The sequence below is a fragment of the Ranitomeya variabilis genome, chromosome 1 (genome assembly GCF_051348905.1).
Source record: "Ranitomeya variabilis isolate aRanVar5 chromosome 1, aRanVar5.hap1, whole genome shotgun sequence".
NCBI lineage: Eukaryota > Metazoa > Chordata > Amphibia > Anura > Dendrobatidae > Ranitomeya > Ranitomeya variabilis.
The window spans coordinates 726,182,105-726,205,135 of record NC_135232.1 but is presented as its reverse complement, the minus strand read 5'-3'; the positions used below and the strand labels follow the sequence as shown (position 1 = coordinate 726,205,135).

The 23,031-nt window shown below is 44.5% G+C and overlaps 1 protein-coding gene across 5 annotated transcripts in view; it reads left to right on the top strand.

The window, feature by feature from the left end:
* The window catches only part of ASB2 (ankyrin repeat and SOCS box containing 2), a 99,029-nt gene that overhangs the window by 52,694 nt on the left and 23,304 nt on the right, over positions 1 to 23,031 (top strand). For 4 of the 5 annotated variants that reach the window (XM_077268282.1, XM_077268291.1, XM_077268275.1 and 1 more), the window contains exons 2-5: positions 512 to 650; positions 13,187 to 13,445; positions 15,904 to 16,014; positions 22,184 to 22,350. In XM_077268282.1, coding sequence (XP_077124397.1) covers positions 626 to 650; positions 13,187 to 13,445; positions 15,904 to 16,014; positions 22,184 to 22,350 — 562 coding nt within the window. In that variant the 5' untranslated portion in view covers positions 512 to 625. Of the gene's footprint in view, positions 1 to 511; positions 651 to 9,197; positions 9,447 to 13,186; positions 13,446 to 15,903; positions 16,015 to 22,183; positions 22,351 to 23,031 lie in introns of those variants that run through there. The other variant, XM_077268300.1, reaches the window with a different exon arrangement.

Here is a 23,031-nt window from a genome sequence, read left to right as displayed (position 1 = left end):
GGTATAATTCACCCCATAGCAGTATAATGCACCCCATAATCATATCATATATAGCAGTATAATGCACCCCCATAGTAGTACAATGCACCTCTATAGTAGTATAATGAACCCCCATAGTAGTGTAATGCATATAATTCACCTCTATAGCAGTATAATGCACCTCTATAGTAGTATAATGCATGTACTGCACCTCTATAGTAGTATAATGCACCCCCATGGTAGTATAATGCACCCCCCCATAGTATAATGCACCCCCATCTGTGGCCCATTTGCCACTACTGGTTTGTGTTCCTGTCCCACTGTATTCTGCTCTGTTTAGATTCATAGCACTTACACAGATGTTTGCTAATTCAGACTGGTGATGGTATAATCCAGACACAGAGTAATATGGCCCTGCCACCTTCACAGGTAGAACTAGAATTTCTTGTGCCCCAATGCAAAAGTTTTAAAAGACCTCCCAGATGCTATGTCACTGTGCCATTTGTAACACTTGTGTCTTCTTATTTGGCAGAGGTCTTGATGTCTGAAGCACAGCAGTATCTAACCTGTATAAGACAAGAAACAGATTTCACTTGAGGGCCTCAAAGATGGCATCCATGGCCTTGGGTTCAAGCATTTTAAAGCCATGGTGCTGGTGGATTGTGCAGAAAGTAAGTTATTTTTTAAAGTCCCTGCCTTTATGTATAGAAATGCACTGCTCAGCCGTGACCTTGACCTCCAGTTCTAGATTATAGCATTAAGGAGGAAAGTTCTTACAACACCGTGTTCTAGAAGGAGCCTGCAGCAAATTCTGATCCTGACTAAATCAACCTTTATTGATGAGTAAAAAAAAATCCACAAAGACCAAATTAACATTTAATAGTTACTGTGCAATATGTTATAAAATGTATCCGTTTCTAAGGTATGATCTATCTATCTATCTATCTATCTATCTATCTATCGCTATTATACACAACTGTCCTTCACCATAACTTCCTCTACAAGGACACTGGATGTCCTACCATTTCCATCCACTACATATCTCACCATTCCTCTGTTATATTTGGTTACATTGCTTAGACAATGCGTGGTGTTTCCGGCATTAGCCCATTGTCGCTGAGAGCAGCTGCTGTAGATCATCTGTTCACAGAGGAATCAGGTTCTTCAAACAATAGATATTGTCACTGGTAGAGAATGACTTTCAGCAGCCAGGAATAAGTCACACAGTAACACACAAGTTTTAATTAACCTGCAACATTACTGGATTATGTCATCGGTGTTGTAAAATAGTAGAAAAAACTACAAAAATATTGCCCCTTATGTACAAGAATATAACTACTATAATACTGCCCCCTATGTACAAGAATATATCTACTATAATACTGCTCCAATGTACAAGAAAATAACTACAGTAATACTGCCCTCTATGTACAAGAATATAACTACTATAATACTGCCCCCTATGTACAAAAATATAACTACTATAATACTGCTCCTATGTACAAGAATATAACTACTATGATACTGCTCCTATGTACAAGAATATAACTACTATAATACTGCCTCTATGTGCAAGAATATAACTACTATAATACTGCTCCTATGTACAAGAATATAACTACTATGATACTGCTCCTATGTACAAGAATATAACTACTATAATACTGCCTCTATGTGCAAGAATATAACTACTATAATACTGCTCCTATGCACAAGAATATAACTACTATGATACTGCTCCTATGTACAAGAATATAACTACTATAATACTGCCCCCTATGTACAAGAATATATCTACTATAATACTGCTCCTATGTACAAGAAAATAACTACTATAATACTGCCCTCTATGTACAAGAATATAACTACTATAATACTGCCCCTATGTACAAGAATATAACTACTATAATACTGCCCCATATTCAAGAATATAATACTATAATACTGCTCCTATGTACAAGAATATAACTACTACAATACTGCCCCCTATGTACAAGAATATATCTACTATAATACTGCTCCTATGTACAAGAATATAACTACTATAATTACTATAATACTGCTCCTATGCACAAGAATATAATTACTATAATACTGCTCCTATGTACAAGATTATAACTACTATAATTACTATAATACTGCTCCTATGCACAAGAATATAATTACTATAATACTGCCCCTATGCACAAGAATATAACTACTATAATACTGCCCCCTATGTACAAGAATATAACTATTATACTACTGGCACCTATAGTACAGACCAAAAGTTTGGACACCTTCTCATTTAAAGATTTTTCTGTATTTTCATGACTATGAAAATTGTACATTCTCACTGAAGGCATCAAAACTATGAATTAACATATGTTGAATTATGGTGGGAATTCACGGTGGAAACCAGGCATGTAGAGTCCTGTTGTGAATTCCGTTCTCAGGCTCCCTCCTGTGGTCATGAGTGGTACTGTGTGAGTTCTGTTCTTGGGCTCCCTCTTGTGGCCTTTAGCGATACGGCTGGTTTGTAGGTGGCTCAGCTGTCTCGTTTCCTGCTATTCTGGTTCCTATTTAATTCACCTGGACCTTTACTGGTTGCCTGCTGTCGTTGTATTCAATACTGGTTCTGATCTCTCTGGACTTCGCTTGTGACCTGTCTCCTCCTGGAGAAGCTAAGTCTTGCTAGTTCTTGTTTGCTCATTATTTCCTTGAAAATGTTTCTCAGTATATGATGAGTTTAGTCCAGCTTGCTTATATGTGATTTTCTTGCTTGCTGGAAGTTCTGGGGTGCAGAGTTGCGCCCCTCACATCGTGAGTCGGTGTGGGGGTTCTTGTAATCTCTGCGTGGATTATTTTTGATAGCATTTTAATACTGACCGCACAGATTCCTTGCTATCTTCTGACTATTTAGAGTTAGCAGGCCTCATTTGCTAAATCTGTTTTCATTTCTACGTTTGTGGTTTCCCCTTAACTCACCGTTATTATTTGTGGGGGGCTGTCTAAACTTTGGGGTATTTTCTCTGAGGCAAGTGAGGCTTTGTTTTTTCTCTAGGGGTAGCTAGTTTCTCAGGCTGTGAAGAGGCGTCTAGGATTTTAGGAAATGCTCCACGGCTGCCTATAGTGTGTGTTGATAGGATCAGGGTTGCGGTCAGTACAGCTCCCACATCCCCAGAGCTTGTCCTTTTACTTAGCAGGTCAGTTTTAGTGATCCTTGCCATCAGGATCATAACAGAGTCCATCCGTTCACCTTTTCTGCATCGCAGAAAGACACGGTGGTTGGAACTGGTTGGAATTGGTGATCTCAAATTTGGACTCATCCAGACCAAAGCACAGATTTCCACTGGTCTAATGTCCATTCCTTGTGTTCTTTAGCCCAAACAAGTCTCTTCTGCTTGTTGCCTGTCCTTAGCAGTGGTTTCCTAGCAGCTATTTTACCATGAAGGCCTGCTGCACAAAGTCTCCTCTTAAGGGCTCATTTCCACTTGCGAGACAAAACGGTCCGATTTACGGACCGAAAAAACGGAGGAAAATCCTTCGATTGTCATGCGATTTTTTTTTTTTTATCGCAACATCTGTATGACATCTGTATTGCTGTCCGATTTTTACGCACTGGTGTCCTTTGAAAAGCCGGCAAATCAGTGCTGTGTACAGTAAAATCACACTGACAGGTTAGAATAGAATAGATATATACACATAGAATGTATATATATACATATATATATGTCAGTGAGCCACCTATATATGTATATTTATATTTAATGCAGCGCTAGATAGCATAAAAGCCGCTAATTCAATTGCCAGCTTTTGCTCTCTCCTTCACAAACCCGACAGGATATGAGACATGGTTTACATACAGTAAACCATCTCATATCCCTTCTTTTATTACATATTCCTCTTCACTAATGTAAGAAGTGTCTGTGTGTCAAATTTTGGGGCTCTAGCTATTAAATTAAAGGGTTAAATCGCGGAAAAAATTGGCGTGGGCTCCCGCGCAATTTTCTCCGCCAGAGTGGTAAAGCCAGTGACTGAGGGCAGATATTAATAGCCAGGAGAGGGTCCATGGTTATTGGCCCCCCCTGGCTACAAACATCTGCCCCCAGCCACCCCAGAAAAGGCATATCTGGAAGATGCGCCTATTCTGGCACTTGGCCACTCTCTTCCCACTCCCGTGTAGCGGTGGGATATGAGGTAATGAAGGGTTAATGTCACCTTGCTATTGTAAGGTGACATTAAGCCAGATTAATAATGGAGAGGCGTCAATTATGACACCTATCCATTATTAATCCAATAGTACAAAATGGTTAATAAAACACACACACATTATTACAAAATACTTTAATGAAATAAAGACACAGGGTGTTGTAATATTTTATTATTCTCTTAATCCAGCTGATAACCCTCGTTCTGTAAAAAAGGAAAAATAAAAAACCAACAATATCCCATACCTTCCGATGATCAGTCACGTCCCACGATGTAAATCCATCTGAAGGGGTTAAATCATTTTACAGCCAGGAGCTGTGCTAATGCAGTGCTCGTGGCTGTAAAACCCCGGGGAATGAATGGAGTGCAGGGGAGTGTCCTGTAGTTACCTTGAGTCGCGGTGATGCGCCCCCTGCTGGATGTCCTCATATGAACTCGAGCGTGGGAACTTTTCCCAGGTTCGAGTTCATATGAGGACATCCAGCAGGGGGCGCATCACCGCGACTCAAGGTAACTACAGGACATCTCATATCTTGTCGGGTTTGGGAAGGAGAGAGCAAAAGCCGGCAATTGGATTGCCGGCTTTTATGATATCTAGCGCTGTCTGAAATATAAATATATATATGTGTGTTTCAATGACATACGGCAAAATACGCTGCCACACCCTGCCTAGGGATGACATACGAACCACTATTTTGGGAACATTTCTGTGTATTACGGCCGTAAAAAACTGATCGTATTTTCATACGCTGAGTGTGACGCCGGCCTAAGAAGTGCCAACTCTGGCACTTAGAATCTCTCTTCTCACTTGCCCTGTAGCGGTGGCAAGTGGGGTGACAGTTGGGAGAGGTTGATGTCACCTTTGTATTGTCAGGTGACAACAAGCCCCGACGTTAGTAATGGAGGGCGTCAATAAGACGCCCCCATTAATAACCCCATAGTCATATTGTATAAAAAGACACACAGAGAAAAAGTCCTTTAATTGAAAGAATGACACAGACTCCTTTAATAAATCTTAAACCATGTCTCATATCCTGTCGGGTTTGTGAAGGAGAGAGCAAAAGCCGGCAATTGAATTAGCGGCTTTTATGCTATCTAGCGCTGCATTAAATATAAATATACATATATAGGTGTCTCACTGACATATATATATGTATATATACACATTCTATGTGTATATATCTATTCTATTCTAACCTGTCAGTGTGATTTTACTGTACACCGCGCTGAATTACCGGCTTTTCAAAGGACACCGGTGCGTAAAAATCGGACAGATCTCGCATGGTGTGAGGGCTGTGCGATTTTTTTTTTTTTCTCGCACCCATTGACTTGCATTGGCGAGTCTCATCCGAGAATCGCAGCAATACGCAGCATGCTGCTATTTTTTTCTCAGTCCGATTTCGGCTGAGAAAAAAATCACAAATGAAAAGACACCTATTGAATAACATTGGTCCGAGTGCAATCCGATTTTTTATCGGATTGCACTCGTCCGTTTTCCTCGCAAGTGGAAATGAGCCCTAAAGGCTTGTTTCCACTTGCGAGAAACACGTCCGTGTCTCGCATGTGGAAACAAAGCTCTGGCGCCGCCACTCCTGAGCGGAGCGTGCGGCTCCATGTGTTCCTATGCAGCCGCATGCTCCGCTCCCAAGTGCCGGCACCAGAGCTTGGTTTCCACATGCGAGACACGGACGTGTTTCTCGCAAATGGAAACAAGCCCTAACAGTTGTTGTAGAGATGTGTCTGCTGCTAGAACTCTGTGTGGCATTGACCTGGTCTCTAATCTGAGCTGCTGTTAACCTGCGATTTCTGAGGCATGGGTCATTCCATATCAAGTGATCCAAATATGAATATTTTTTTTACCTTACGTCTTTAGATTTTTTTTATTTTTGTTTTTATGAAGTACAACTTTAGTTAACTACAAATTAAAAGTTTAGAATTTTTTTCTTCATCAGTTAATTTTTTACAGATTTTTAAAGTTTTGAAAAAGCATGGATTTTGGCCTGGTATGGCTTTACATTTTTTATCATATCTCGGGCTAGAATTAAGATATAGAGGTGGGAGAGGCATCATTTTTCTCAGAACTGTACTGGCTTTCATTTGATATGTCACAAGACTATGTTTTGTTATATTTTGTTTTGGAGAAATCAAATTAAAAATTTTGATGCACAATTCTGAAAAAAAACGTATGTTTTAAAATTGTGAAAACATGCATGTGTGTTACTTGTGTCCTTGTTTACATTTGTACAGGGATTCAACTTGGGATCTATCACATTTGTATTTTTTTTTTAAGTCTTGAATCATCTGATTTTATGTTTGTGTGAGTTTCTTCCTTTTTTCTTTTCAAATTACAACTTACTGCATTCAACATTTATATGTAACAATAAAGAAACACAAAAAACAAATACCGAAGTGCCAGAATAAATGCATCTTAATCATCATAACACAACTTGCTCAGCATTTTCAACCTGAATGCATTGAACAAGCCAAAAGATAAAAGGTGATCACATCCTCAAGTGTGATTTTCTAAATACAGTCTCATCCTAATTATGTTAAAAACAAGAATAAAAGAGCCGATATTTCTACCATCTATTTATACATGGAACAATTTTTTTTCTACTATATCACTAAACCTGTCATTTCTGAAGTGTTTAAGAAGAATAGTCCAGTAGTTAAATCCTTGTACTATAAAATATGAACTAATCAAACAATTAATAGTAGATTTTTACACTGGCCTTCTATCATCAATGTGTCCCTTCTAGTGGGTGAAATGTCATCTTGCCCATCAGCGCTCACTAGCAATGGCCGTCTCCTTCTGTGTCAGAGTATGTGCGGCTGTCATGGTGCTCGGCTCCACCTGAGTTATATCTGATTTTTGTTCACTTTTCAATGTCTGATTTTCTTGGATACACAAAGGAAGGCGCTGGACCAGACGGTGCAGAAAAGTCACTTCTACGTCTTCATTTTCACAATCTTTGGAGAGTCCAGTAGCCGTCAGCGCTAATCATATTCACAGGTCACATAGCCAGTTGTGTCATCCATTGCCGATCTTGTGCCGCCTTCTACCACGTCATGGACGTCACTGTCTTTATTTCCACTACATGGGATGACAGTCCGGTATTGCTGAGTCCCTGTGATGGGTTCTGCTTCCTGTAACCGATATAACAAACTCTCCGTAGTGGTTTGTACAATACATGAACTGGATGGTAAGAATATTTTTCTCCCTCCATTTGAGGAGTTTCCTGGGTGATAAGATTTGGTGTGAATACGGCCTCTGGAGACTGGAGCTGCCGGCCTGTCATCTGCTCTGCAGTCACCGTCTACCCCTGTTCATCCTCAGCCCTAACAAAGCTTCTCCTCTGTCCTCTCCTGCTTCTAAGTGGTAACATAATAAAATAATACAGGAATATCTAACAATCATGGATTATTTGGTAAATCTAGACCCCACACTGTTAGACCACAAGCTGAGTAGATCTGAAATCAAGATTTTTGAACTGACACTAATAGTTTTATTTTTTAAAATATGATCCCATCATGATCCCATCTTGTATATTGGTACAGATGTGAATAGTAGCATAGCAGGCACTTGTTCAGTTTTTGAAATTTTTAAATTAAACGTTTTTTTTCGGAAATGCGTTTTAAAGTTTTGCGCTTGCGTTCGCATAGGTAAATTATTATCAAAGATACTCTTGTGACCTTTCTGGTGAAAGCCTGTACTGTTCTGAGTAGAATGGGGTTTATTTTGTTTCTCTATCTCTTTTCTAGCCTGAGCTATGGGGAGAAATGTAAAGGCAGGCAACACCAAAATTCGCACTTTTTCCGAACTTTGAAAATCAATAAAAAAAATAAAAAAAATCTAGATTTTTTTCTTCTTCACATTTTGCATTCTCTGACACACTATTACCAAATAACAAAATCTCAAAAGAATTAAAAATATAGTGGTAAAAATCATTGGTTCACTTGACATGGAATGACCTGCATGTGGCTCGGATAAACTTATCCTCAGAAGCAGAGGTGACTCTTGGTCTTCCTTTCCTGCCGGACTAAGCCTGTCGCTGATTGGTCGCGGCCTGCGACGTGGGATTTCCGTTACAGACAGACAGAAAGACAGACAAACAGACGGAAGTACCCCTTAGACAATTATATAGATAGATAATACTTCCTTCTATGTACAAGAATATAACTACTATAATACTGCCATTATGTACAAGAATATAACTACTATAATACTGCTCCCTACATACAAGAATATAACTACTATAATACTGCCCCTATGTACAAAAATATAACTACTATAATACTGCCCCCTACATACAAGAATATAACTACTATAATACTGCCCCTATGTACAAGAATATAACTACTATAATACCGCCCCCTATGTTCAAGTATATAACTGTTATTATACTGCCCCTATGTACAAGAATAAAACTACTATAATACCGCCCCTATGTTCAAGTATATAACTGCTATTATACTGCCCCCTATGTACAAGAATAAAACTACTATAATACTGCCCCTATGTTCAAGTATATAACTGCTATTATACTGCCCCCTATGTACAAGAATAAAACTAATATAATACCGCTCCCTATGTTCAAGTATATAACTGCTATTATACTGCCCCCTATGTACAAGAATATAATTACTATAATACTGCTCCTATGTACAAGAATATAATTACTATAATACTGCTCCTTTTGGATGGGGCTGAGACCTTTACTGCTGGCTGATAAATCTGTGACCTCGGGATTACATGGGGGCAGTTGCATTGTAGTTTCCTTCTCTGATCTTCTGTGCTGAGTTCTTGTTTCCAGTGATATTTCTATCATTAGGTATGGGGTAAAGTTCTCTCAGATTTGTGTTTTCGGTGATGACCTCTCCCGCAGGTTCCTGGATTTGGGGAATACACCGAGTTATTAGTTCTTCTCTCCCAGTAACGTCTCCATATATGGGCTCTTTCTCAGGGCAGATACACAGTGATGCAATTGCAGGTTTAGCCCCTGTGCCAGTCTGGGGAGCTCATGCCCAGGGGCTCCACTCTGCAGACTGATGTAACAAGGGGAGATGGGTCCTGTAATCACCACTCTGGAAACCTGAGCTAGGGGCTGAGTAACTCTTTGGCTTGTCACTTCTGATCATGTGCTGCTCCAGAAATACACTGAAACTTCCAGACACAGGTTCACACAGAAGACCTGCAGCAGAGGGACCTGGAGGAGTGCACTGCACGGGAAGTTTGTGAACCCCATATTCTTCTTGTGTATTTTCAGCATATTAAGGTAATGCATGGATGAATAGTGAAACATTGTAACATATCTACCACATGTAACAGGTAACATAACAACAATGTGGTATTTACTAATACAATGTATCAATCCTGAAACCTATGACAGTGCAGAAGTCCACTTCCCATTGATAATTGTGGGTGCTCACTGTTATTTTGCATATTTATGAGCAATTAGAGGCTTTATAAAACATATCTAAATTGTATAGCCTTCATTTAAAGGGTATAATTGATATTAATTTCTCTGCACTGTGGTGTCAATTTATGCAAAGTCGCAACATAATCATCAATGTTCCCTCAGTCCCATGCACTGCAGTAATCTTCCATTTAGGGAAGACTTATTGCTTTATTCATCCTGAGCTTCCTGGTTCATGAACATAAAGCTGGATCTACAGAACTGATTGCTTTGCTACTCCGGAAAAGATAGGCTGGATAACAGCCCATATAAGCACAAGGTTTGGGAAGGAGAGTGTACTCCATTTTCCAATATGTGGGGGGTGCACAATTGCTTTACCTATAGTGTTATAACATATATACATATGCCATTGTAGTGCTGTATGTGTGTACATTTTGGCATGATGAGGTGAAGATCAGCAGGCGATGCTTATGTTGTGCCGGGTTCGGATTAATGTGCTGATACTTGACATGTGTTTCCTCCAGATGACAGGCTGATACATGATTGATAGGGGTGTCCTGTGAAACAGATGGGATGAGGGGGGTTGTTTATGTGGAGAGAGCCGCACATTGGAAATCATGATGCTGGGATATAAAATTATCTGACCTCTGCAAAGCTCCAGAAACAGATTACTGTGCCAGGGCTAACCTGATAATCAATGGCAGGAACTGGCACCTGCAAATGGACATTCTGCATCCTTAGCGCCAGCAAGTGGTGATTCACCAGAATTGTGTGATGGAGGGTGAATTAGCAGGACTCAAAAGTGCTTGAATTGTCTGTCAGTTGTTGTGACCCCATAATAGAGCCCATATAACTAATGCCAACCAGTGCCCTCAGTTACAGTGCCAGCTATTGTGACTCCGAGTATAATACCAGACTTAATGCCCTCATTATTTGTGCAAGCAATAGTGCCCCATAGTTACATGCTAAAGTGCCCCTATATGTATTGCAGGTCAGAATGTCCCTATAATTGGCTGCTAGAAGCCCATGATCAGTGCCACAAGCCAGGAAAGTTCCACCTAAAGTACCCAGGAAAAGTGCCAGCTAGAGTGCCCGGGAAAAGTGCCAGCTAGAGTGTCTGGGAAAAGTACAAGTCAGAGCGCCTGGGAAAAGTGCCACCTAGAGTGCTCAGGAAAAGTGCCAGCTAGAGTGCCCAGGAAAAATGCCAGCTAGAGTGCCCAGGAAAAGTGCCAGCTAGAGAGACGGGGAAAAGTGCCAGCTAGAATGCCCGGGAAAAGTGCCAGCTAGAGCGCCTGGGAAAAGTGCCACCTAGAGTGCTCAGGAAAAGTGCCAGCCAGAGTGCCGGGGAAAAGTGGCAGCTAGAGTGTCCGGTAAAAGTGGCAGCTAGAGTGTCCGGTAAAAGTGGCAGCTAGAGTGTCCGGTAAAAGTGCCAGCTAGAGTGTCCGTGAAAAGTGCCAGCTAGAGTGTCCGTGAAAAGTGCCAGCTAGAGTGTTTGTGAAAAGTGCCAGCTAGAGTGACCGTGAAAAGTGCCAGCTAGAGTGACCGTGAAAAGTGCCAGCTAGAGTGCCCGGGAAAAGTGCCAGCTAGAGTGCCCGGGAAAAGTGCCAGCTAGAGTGACGGGGAAAAGTGCCAGCTAGAATGCCCAGGAAAAGTGCCAGCTAGAGTGCCCGGAAAAAGTGCCAGCTAGAGTGTCTGGGAAAAGTACAAGTCACAGCGCCTGTGAAAAGTGCCAGCTAGAGTGACCGTGAAAAGTGGCAGCTAGAGTGCACGGGAAAAGTGGCAGCTAGAGTGTCCGGTAAAAGTGCCAGCTAGAGTGTCCGTGAAAAGTGCCAGCTAGAGTGTCCGTGAAAAGTGCCAGCTAGAGTGACCGTGAAAAGTGCCAGCTAGAGTGACCGTGAAAAGTGCCAGCTAGAGTGACCGTGAAAAGTGCCAGCTAGAGTGACCGGGAAAAGTGCCAGCTAGAGTGCCCGGGAAAAGTGCCAGCTAGAGTGCCCGGGAAAAGTGCCAGCTAGAGTGACGGGGAAAAGTGCCAGCTAGAATGCCCGGGAAAAGTGCCAGCTAGAGTGCCCGGAAAAAGTGCCAGCTAGAGTGTCTGGGAAAAGTACAAGTCACAGCGCCTGTGAAAAGTGCCAGCTAGAGTGACCGTGAAAAGTGGCAGCTAGAGTGCACGGGAAAAGTGGCAGCTAGAGTGACGGGGAAAAGTGCCAGCTAGAGTGTCCGTGAAAAGTGGCAGCTAGTGTGACCGTGAAAAGTGGCAGGTAGTGTGACCGGGAAAAGTGGCAGCTAGAGTGCACGGGAAAAGTGCCACCTAGAGTGCCCTGGAAAAGTGCCAGCTCGAGTGCCCTGGAAAAGTGCCAGCTCGAGTGCCCTGGAAAAGTGGCAGCTAGAATGACCGGGAAAAGTGGCAGCTGCCAGCTAGAGTGACCTGGAAAAGTGGCAACTAGAGTGCCCTGGAAAAGTACCAGCTAGAGTACTTGGGAAAAGTGTGAGCCAGAGTGACTTGTGAGTAATGCCATTCTTTGTTAATAGTGTTAGAATAGCCATGAAAACAGCAATGCCATAGTGTGCCAAACTAGAGTGCGAGGGATCTAGTACCAGCCAGGATGCCCCCATAATCGGTACAAAATAGCAACCTATGCATATTTTAACCAGAGTGCCCCATTTTTAGTAGCACCCAGAATGTGCCCAGGAGTGCTCCCTCCTACCAGAGTGCTCACATTAATAGCCTCACACTTCAGTCCCCCTGTGGCCATAGTCATATAACACGTGATGACATCATATACATGCCAAGTGACATCACTAGCTCTTCAGCCATATGTATTCTGTACAGTTTTGTGAAGTTTTTGGAACATTTCTTTTTCCACTACATGTTCTTTCCAAGTATTGTTTTGGAGGTTTAGTGGCGATGTCCCTCAGCGCCCCCTGGTGACTGTCCTGTCACTACACTTCACATGCAGAGGATCTGACGCTGCAATGAAAGCTGCACATTACATGGGTGCAGGGCGGACAAAACATTATTGCAACCGGAGCATATCCACCTCCAAAATAGTAGGCGGCTTCTGTCACAGGCGCGTTATTAGACTGCAGACGCCCCATATATGCACAGGGGCCATGCCTGCATGGGAGGCAGCAATGAGTGACATCTCCTGTCCTCTGGGGTGAGGGCTTTTAACATTGGGGATTATAACATTATGATTCTCCATGTTCCTCTGCTTGGATGGTTCCCTATGCATGACTGACAGTAATAGTCATCGATGATCAGTACCGCATCAAACAGTGACTGCTACTTTGCATCATGGGCAGGCTTGACCCCACTAACAAGATCACATAAGCGGATAGACCACCGACCTCTACAAGAAGCACAATGGTCTCCTGAAATACTCTGTGCTGCTGTGAGACCTTGCTGCACCTACCATGAAACGTTCAGTCAGTGACCTCCTACCAGAAAAGTTCTCCTGATAAGCCCAGTCCTGCACTTAGACATTGCTCACCCAATTATGAGCTCTCCTTGTTGCATTATGATGCAACTACCTGAATACACAGTTTATGATGTGAGAATGTATTTTCCTGAATTTTCTTTCTCGCTTTTTTTTTCTTAGATATGGCGACGCAGGTTTCCTCTTCGAGGCCGGCGCAGCGCACCTTGGGCTCGGAGGAATACAGCCTGTACAGCAGCCTGAGTGAAGAAGAGCTGATCCAGATGGCCATCGAGCAGAGTCTGGCAGACAGCGATACCGACCAGATGACCGGCCAGCACCACCAAAAGCAACGTCCGTGCAGCAGCGTCAGTGCCGAGGCCCCTGCTGCTCCAAGCAGGGCTGTCAGACCCTCTCATCGACCCCCAGAGCCCAGCAACAGGTGAGACACAGCTCCCCAATGGAGGGACTGTCTCCAGAGCTCATTGTCGCCCCCTGCTGGGCAAATCGAATAAGTAGTGGGGGAAGGGAAGCGACAACTGAGCTGAGCTCATTTCTGCCTCTCAGATGAGTTGTCACACTTTGGGGTCAGTCAGATGTCTGGGTGCAGGGTCCAGTTCTCACAGCTGCCGAGCTTGTCACAGTGCATATGTGCGGGTTCATCAGGAGCCAAATACACAGAGATGGTCTCCTCTACCAGCAATGGAAAGTTTCCTCTGTATACATGGAGGAGCCCCCTCGTGCCTCTGTATCCCCCATATGATGCCAGGGAACAGGGTCCATGTACATCCTCGTAGAACTTCATATAACAGGGACAGGCTGATGGTTCTCACCGACATTAATACATTGTAACAAGCTCGCAGCTGTGGAAACACGACTTGGACCCAGTGGTTTAGCCTCTGAAGATGGCTGCCATCCAATGACGGGAAGCAGAGATTGCGGTACTTTTCCAACAGGCGGCTTTCTGTCATTTATTCTACACGTTTCACTTATAAATAAACGTGCGCCAAAAACCACGGCGAATCACAGAGAAAGCGGTGTATAAAATAATGGCCAACAGTGATCAGATGGTGCCTCCGTCCCACCCTCAGCTGCTTGGGGTCCACCAGCTGGTGACATACACAGTTGCACCGCGAGCGAGGGGCCGCAGGGTCTTTGTCCCATTCTAAGAAGATGGCTTATTACATATTCTCCAGCCTCCCCTCCCCCTGAGATCAGGCTGCTGTGCCCAGAATCCGCGGCGTGTGTCTGGGGTCCGCGCCGTGTGCCTGGGGTCCGCGCTGGGTGTATGGAGGCGGCGCTCCGTGTGTCCGAGGTCCGTTCTCCGTGTGTCTGGAGGCCGCACTCCGTGTCCGCCGATATGAGATAGTATTAGATTATTGCAGGATGAAATATCCAATATTCATGTCAGGTATTACATACACAGCTGTATCTAAACCATGTACCTAAACGTCTCATGTGTGACACTAACTGGTGTATCTAAACCTATTGTTTGTGATTATATGTGTTGTATTTAAGCCTTCAAAGTTTGATATTAACAGTAGTGATGAGCGAATATACTCGTTACTTGAGATTTCTCGAGCACGCTCGGGTGTCCTCCGAGTATTTTTTAGTTTACATCTGTTAGCCAGCATAAGTACATGTGGGGGTTGCCTGGTTGCTAGGGAATCCCCACATGTACTTATGCTGGCTAACAGATGTAAATCATTCAGCTGCAGCAATAAAAACTAAATCTCCGAGCACTAAAAAATACTCCGAGGACCCCCGAGCGTGCTCGGGAAATCTCGAGTAACGAGTATACTCGCTCATCACTAATTAACAGCTGTATATAAATCCATAATGTGTGATACTGTCTGGTGTATCTAGACCTATTCTGAGTGATACTAACCATTGTAACTAAGCTTATCATATGTATCACTAACTGGTGTATCTAAGCCTTACATGTGAGACCCTTCATTTTCTTTCCAGCATATGACCAGTCACACCCGTGATCACACCTGACCTCCTGACCAACCGGCGATAATAAGGCAGTTAAAGAAACCCGTCCTGCAGTGTAAAGAACGGTGATTTTTTTTTTTGTGCTGGTCATGGCTATGTCCATATAACTAGTGATGAACGAGCATGCTAACTTGTTACCTGAGTGACTTTGGCGTGCCCGAAAAATATGTTTGAATCTCCATGGCTACATGTCTTATGAATGTTCAACATCTGCAGCACATGCAGACACAGGAATTCTAACATATTATTCGAGTACGCCAAAGACACTCGGATAGCACTTGAGCATGCTCAGATAACACCTTACCGAGCACGCCCGCTCATCACTGCATAAAACCTCTCCCCTGTTATATACACATCAGTATCTCTAAAGGGGGGGAAAGGAAGAGTGATTCCAAGTGTACTCAGATACATGACCTCTGTCAACCAGAAATTCTCCTTGCTTTACACTGCAGGTTGCATCCAGAGAACTGGAAAAAGCTTATAAATAATAACAAGGTAACGGGATGTGATGTATATAATGTTGAGTTCCCTAATAAGTGATCGGCGGGGGTCACCCTGTGTGATGAGTGGATGGTGAGGGACTCTGTGTATCGGGGTGATAGGGGAATAGCGGACCCCAGAAGCGTCCGGTAACGTGCTGGGGGTGAACCCTGACCCTCGGACCTCTGGATCCTGGGAGTGTGAGTGTGATTTTACTCCATTGTTGTCTTATATGGTCATTGAAATCCCCTGACGTTTCCTCCCAGGGCCAAAAATAATCAAGACTGGAGCAGCTGATTGCAGGGTCCGCACCATCTGCTTCCATTCAGCCAGCGGGAGGTTCTGCTCCTCACAAGGTGCAGGGATATGATCTGCTTCTCCTACTCCGAGTACTTCTCACTGTTTCACACATGTCGCCACAGATCCCGGGTCCTCCCGGCCGCCACTGCAGCGCAGACCCCAGACCCTGACTCCAGGACGGGGGTCTTCAGGAAGAGATATGATGGGAGCTATTTTCTCAGCACCAAGCCTGAGTAAGTGACATCTTTTGTGTGTAGGGGCCGGGGATGGATGTGATGGAGGGTGACGCTCTCATTGTAAGTGCACGTACACACACGCTGCAGATCTGCGTGCAGAACGTCCATAGCACAATGTGCCATTACAATGTGTCTTAGGCTACGTTCACATTTGCGGTCGGCGCCGCAGCTATATTTAACATGGGGGCGCATGGACATGCGTCGCACTTGCGTTTTGCGCCGCATGCGTCCCTGCGGCGCCCGCGTCCGGGCGCAGAGGACGCGGCAAGTTGCATTTTTGCTGCGTCCAAAATCAATGAAAAAAAGGACGCATGCGGCGCAAAACGCAGCGTTGTGCATGCGTTTTGCTGCGTTTTTGTTTGCGTTGTGCGTTGCGGCGCCGACGCTGCGGCGCACAACGCAAATGTGAACGTAGCCTTAGTCACATATCTGCACGGAAATGATAAAGGGCGCAGATTTATATAATGCATCGAAAAGGGTAAAATCTGCAACCAAATCCTCACATACAAATTCCATGCGGGAAGTCTGTGGCAAATCTGCTACGTGTGAACATACCCCGAGTGTAAGTGCACCTGTTATCACCGCAAAGGGGGAAATCTGCAGCAAATCCACAGCGTTATCTGCCCAGATTTGGAGCATGTTTTTGCCCCCGTGGATTTCGCTGTTGCCTTTTGGCTGCTGAACATCCACAACATTTCAGCCCTTGTGTTATTATTACCCAGAGAACGGGGACGGCGGAAAAGCTGCAGGTTTCTGCCACGGATTTCATGTTGGTTCTTTAAGCATTTTTGGAAACTACATCAGAAAAAATGTTGTTTTCCTATTCTGATTATTTATACTGTTTATTAACCAAAACCTGCATAAAATACTGTGTGTGAGCAGAAATCAGAGAACGAAATATATAATACCAGTCTTAAATAATCATAATACCCATATTAATATTGACTCCAATACTTAATTCACTATAAAAGGAGAACCTGAGTCATCATATATTATGACATACAACTTTATTTGTGCAAAAAGAGATTTTTTTAGCTATATAAATATATGATTTCTTTACCTTGGTTTTATTGCATAACGAATACCGGAACAATGCTATTAGCAGACCCTATAAAGCCTTTACAGCAGCATGGCTGGATCTGGATGAACTCACTCAGTCTTTCTCAGGAGACTGTTTGATTAGATTTACCATCCCATCATGTGGCTATTTACACAAATTACCGTAGGTTGAGATTGTAACATACCGGTTTTTCGTTTAATTGTTATATAATCCTGGCCTTAGTCTCGGGCCACTGCTTTATTGTCACATTTTTAGATCATAAATCTTGTGTACCCATATATACAAAAACATTTTAATCAGATTTTTGTGCATTAAATATATAAAATCTTTTTGCACAAGTAAAGTTGTATTTCATAATATATGATGACTGAGGTTCTCCTTTTATAGCGAAGAAATCAGAGAACGCTTTCATTTACAATTCACCAATGAAACGATATTAATGAATAGGAGATTCCCAGACTTCATCCCAGTGACCCCACATGTGAGATAATGGAGATGACAGATGCGATCTGTTCCTCTTCTGCACCTCCGGGGACCCGTCTCTATCTGCTTTATCCCCCCTCACCCATCTTTGTCTGCACACCCATCCCCCAGGCAGCCATCTTTGCCTGCCCACCCCCCTCACACATCTAGGCACCCGTCTCTGTTGGTGTTTCCTCACCCCAAGGCAACCCTTTATGACTGTGCCCACCCTCGTCAGGCACTTGGCTTTATTTCCACACCCACCCTCGCCAGGCACTCATTTTTGTCTCCGTGTCCAGCCTCGACGTGCACCCATCTTTGTCTCCCCACCCAGCCTCGACGTGCACCCATCTTTGTCTCCCCACCCAGCCTCGACGGGCACCCATCTTTGTCTCCACGCCCAGCCTCGACGGGCACCTGTCTTTGCCTCCGCGCCCAGCCTTGATGGACACACGTCTTTGTGTCTGCGCCCAGCCTCGACAGGCACCTGTCTTTGTCTCCGTGCCCAGCTTCGACAGTCACTCGTGTCTTGGTCTCTGTGCCCAGCCTCGATGGGCACCCATCTTTGTCTCCGCACCCAGCCTCAAGGGACACCCATCTTTGTCTCCACTCCCAGCTTCGACAGGCACCCGTCTTTGTCACCGCGCCCAGCCTCGACAGGCACCCGTGCCTTTGTCTCTGTGCCCAGCCTCGATGGGCACCCGTCTTTGTCTCTGCACCCAAACTCGACAGGCACCCGTCTTTGTCTCCGCTCCCAGCTTCGCCAGGCTCCTGTCTTAGTCTTCGCTCCCCAACACCATTCACTCGTCTTCATCTCAGCACCCACCCTCTCTCTTTGCACCCACCCTAGGCAGGAACCTGTATTTGTCACCACCTCTACCATCGCCAGGCACCCTTTTTTGTCAGCCCACCCAAAGTCACCAATCTTTGTCTGCGCACCCATCCCCCGAGGCACCCTGCCCTTGTCAGGTCAGGTCAGGTCTGAAGTTTACTTTTTGGTCTGCTCCAAAGCTCTGATTGGCTGCTCAGATGGTTTACTGCCAATGGTAAGTGACCGGGTGACAAACGCTGCAATGTGATTGGTTATTTAGACACATAATTTCATTGTGTAATAGAAGTGACATCTTTTTTAAGTTACTTGTATTTCATAATAGTTCTGTAATGTGATAATCTCCCTGTGTGCTGACTGCTGCCTGAGCTCGGGTTTTACACTGGATATAACCTGAGAAGCGAGCTGCGGGGTAAAGTATGGGGAGCTACAGAGCAGCAACCATCGTCTCTGATGTAAGTAAGTCGAATTTTGACTACCACTACCAAGCAATGCAGCTGGGCTGGAGTCATTGGAGAAGAGGAGCAAAGATAAACACCAGCTATTCACAAAGGTGGTATTTAAAGGGCATCTGTCATCTTAAAAAAAAATAAAAAAATAAAATAAAACAAAAACCTCCAGTTAATGGGGACATCTACTAGAGACAGTTCTGCATTTGCTCACACTAAATATCCCCTAAATGTGGACACGGAGATTTGTATTGAATAGTAAGTGCACGCCTTTCTAAGACTGGGTGGACCTGGCTATTCCTATATCTTAGACTCATGGGAGTGTAATTCCCATGGAAAAGTCTCTGTGTCTGTGAGCGCTGGGGCGAGTGCGCCCTCCGTAGCTCTGGTGTCAGGGTGGCGTCTTCCTGTGTGATGTACATGATATACATTGTAGCACGTTAATGTCAGATCCGCTCTGAACTTTCCCATAGCGATGGCCGACATTGTGATTCCGGCTGTTTGTATGACCCTCACATCAGCAGCAGCGCTACAATTCCTGGGGGTTACAATGTACGACCCCATGCAAAGTGTCCCTGTTAGGAGCCCATACTGCGCCCCCAGGTCGATATTCGGCCCAGGTGGGGAATCAGTGACATTAGTGGAAGCAGATAGCGATCCCACGTAGGTAATGAGCTCCCCGGGCAGATCGGACAAGCCGCGCTTTGAAGTTAAGTACAAACATGTGATCTTCTCCGCGGTACGAGATTCACAACCAGGAGGAGATGGAAGGACCACAGATCCGTCAGCGGATGGTAAATGGCAGCTATTATATAGCGCTACAGACATCCCACCGTACAAATGATGTAATTCAGCACACAGCGAGGTCCCGGGGGAAATATTACAAGGGGCTCCCCCAGGATAAAGCTGCAGTCTGTGCTCCATTATGCCTATGACAGCGAGATCAAGTAATGTGTCTGAATAATGCCACGATGCTGCCATGTAACATCATACAGAGCAGAACCACGCAGATGACTTTAATACTGTTGTGATATGAATGAATAATACTGCCATATACAGTGAAGATCATAACTACAGAACGTTTCCACTAATTCCACCTTGTGGTGTCAGCAAAATGCAGAGACCATCAAATAGCGTCATTCAGTGGCAAATAATACTAATATATACTCATCAGAGTGACCAAATAATACCGACACAGGGTGTCTGAATGAAGACCACCATACACTGCACAAATACAGTACTATTTCATTTCTGAAAATAACTGTCATACAGTACTTAAAAGCAATATGACATATTACCCTAATATTTCCATCATGTAGTGCTGAAATTACTGTGCTATATTGTCCCAAATACTGCCGTCTTATAGTACCAATCAGTGGCATCATAAGGGGATCAACAGTGACCAACTGTATCCAAGTAATAGCATCATAATTAGAAATGCCTCATTATTATTATAATTACCAGAAAATACCACCATTCAAGGCAAAGAGAACGCCATAAAACAGTGCACAGAATGCAGACATACAGTGCCCAGATAATGCACCATTTGTTGTATAGATTAAACCACCACACAATTCCCTGAAAAATGCAAAGAAAATACTGATGTTCAATGTCAGATAATACCATGTTCAGTGCCAGATAATACCGCCATACAGTGCCATATAATACCACCATACAGGACTAGATTATACCGCCATATAGTGCCAGATAATACCACCATTCAATGCAAAGATAACACCATAATACAGTGTACAGAATACCACCATACCGTGCATAGATAATACCACTGTGCAAAGTCAGATAATAACGCCTTACAGGATTAGATAATACCACCATATAGGCCTAGATAATACCGATGTACAGTGCTAGATAGTACCGCCGTACAGAACTAGATAATACTGCCATATAGTGCCAGATAATACCACCATTCAGTGCAAAGATGACACCATAATACAGTGTACAGAATACCACCATACCATGCATAATGCCACCCTGAAAAATACAAGGATAATCCCGCCATACAGAGCCAAGATAACACCACAGTATAGATACAGAGCTCTGGGGTCACAAGACTGCGCCATTTCCTATGCACAACCCCTTGTGTTTTCTGACGCTGACCCTACAGCGGTCAGTGATTTCCACTTGGCACGACATTGTAACGACCCTCCGTTCTGAGGAAAAAAAACCCATAAGCAGGCGTGCGGAGGGCTGCACATTGCAGGGTTTACACGCTCGTCTCTCTATGTAGGGTCCCCCTGACACCTTGCAGCTGCCATGACAGCTGAAACCGCCTCCATTCATCCAGGAGAACACTTGCTGCCGGTCGGCTGTTCTAGGCAGCACAAGAGCTGCCCCGGAGTGTTAAAAGTACGTAACGTGTTACATATGTGCTCCTGTGACATGTGGGGTGCGGTATGGGGGGCTGCACAGCTCCAGTGACAATATGCAGATGGGCCGAGCATTACATAATACTGCAAAATTCCAGCATTGAGATTCTGAATGCCGGATTATCAGCATTTCTGGATTATCACGTGTGTATGATGGATGGGGATCATTTTTCTGCCCCCTATTAGACAACAGAATGCACCGCTACTAGAATACAGATTCCTGGAAACCGGAGGACAACTCCCATCAGACCTAACTTCCATGATGACTACAATTGCTGTGCGGCGGCGTCTTCCCACCTGACACATTAACAAAGGCAAATTTAGAGGAAATGTTATAAAACTTCTGAAAGGAAAGCAAAGCGCTTCACCCATAGCGGCTAGTCAGAGCATCACAAATAGCAGCTAGTCAGAGCGTCACCCATAGCGGCTAGTCAGAGCATCGCCCATAGCGGCTAGTCAGAGCGTCGCCCATAGCGGCTAGTCAGAGCGTCGCCCATAGCGGCTAGTCAGAGCGTCGCCCATAGCGGCTAGTCAGAGCGTCGCCCATAGCGGCTAGTCAGAGCGTCGCCCATAGCGGCTAGTCAGAGCGTCTCCCACAGCGGCTAGTCAGAGCGTCGCCCACAGCGGCTAGTCAGAGCGTCGCCCACAGCGGCTAGTCAGAGCGTCGCCCATAGCAACTAGTCAGAGCGTCGCCCATAGCAACTAGTCAGAGCGTCACCCATAGCAACTAGTCAGAGCGTCCCCTTAAGGAACACGGCTCCTTGATGCTAGTCCTGACAGACAAGAATCACCCATAGCAACCAGTAACCTTAGTTTCCATGGTAACCACCACCTTTACTAGAAGACTGGATGGCACCCCCACCCATTCCAGTATTAGGATGATCGCCGCCGGTCACTGGTGCTAGGAGGAGGTGATGGAGTTGATGCTGGAGTGGATGACGTCTCCACATATCTAATATCTGCCTGTTTTCTCTCACAGAGAACGGGACCCCATCGAGGAGATGATCAAAAGCGGAGACGAAGGGGCGCTGAATAACCTCATCAAATCCGGGAAGAGACTGTGCGAGGCCAGCAAAGATGGCTGGCTGCCGATGCACGAAGCGGCGTTTTACGGCTCCCTGCCATGTCTAAAGCTGCTTCTTAAAGGTTTGAGGGTTCACCTTAATGCATGAAGAAAACATGTGCATCACTGTATATATGGCCGCCTGTGACTGTATATATGGCTGCCGGTCACTGTATATATAGCCGCCCGTGACTGTATATATAGCTGCCTGTCACTGTATATATGGCCACCCGTGGCTGTATATATGGCCGCCTGTAACTGTATATATGGCTGCCTGTCACTGTATATATGGCTGCCTGTGACTGTATATATAGGTGCCTGTAACTATATATGGCTGCCCGTGACTGTATATATGGCTGCCTGTGACTGTATATATGGCCGCCCGTGGCTGTATATATGGCTGCCTGTCACTGTATATATGGCTGCCCGTGACTGTATATATGGCTGCCTGTGACTGTATATATGGCCGCCCGTGGCTATATATATGGCTGCCTGTGACTGTATGTATGGCTGCCGGTCACTGTATATATAGCCGCCCGTAACTGTATATATAGCTGCCTGTCACTGTATATATGGCTGCCTGTGACTGTATATATGGGTGCCTGTAACTATATATAGCCGCCCGTGACTGTATATATGGCTGCCTGTGACTGTATATATGGCCGCCCGTGACTGTATATATGGCTGCCTGTGACTGTATATATGGCTTCCTGTCATTGTATATATGGCTGCTTGTCACTATATATATATATGGCTGCCTGTGA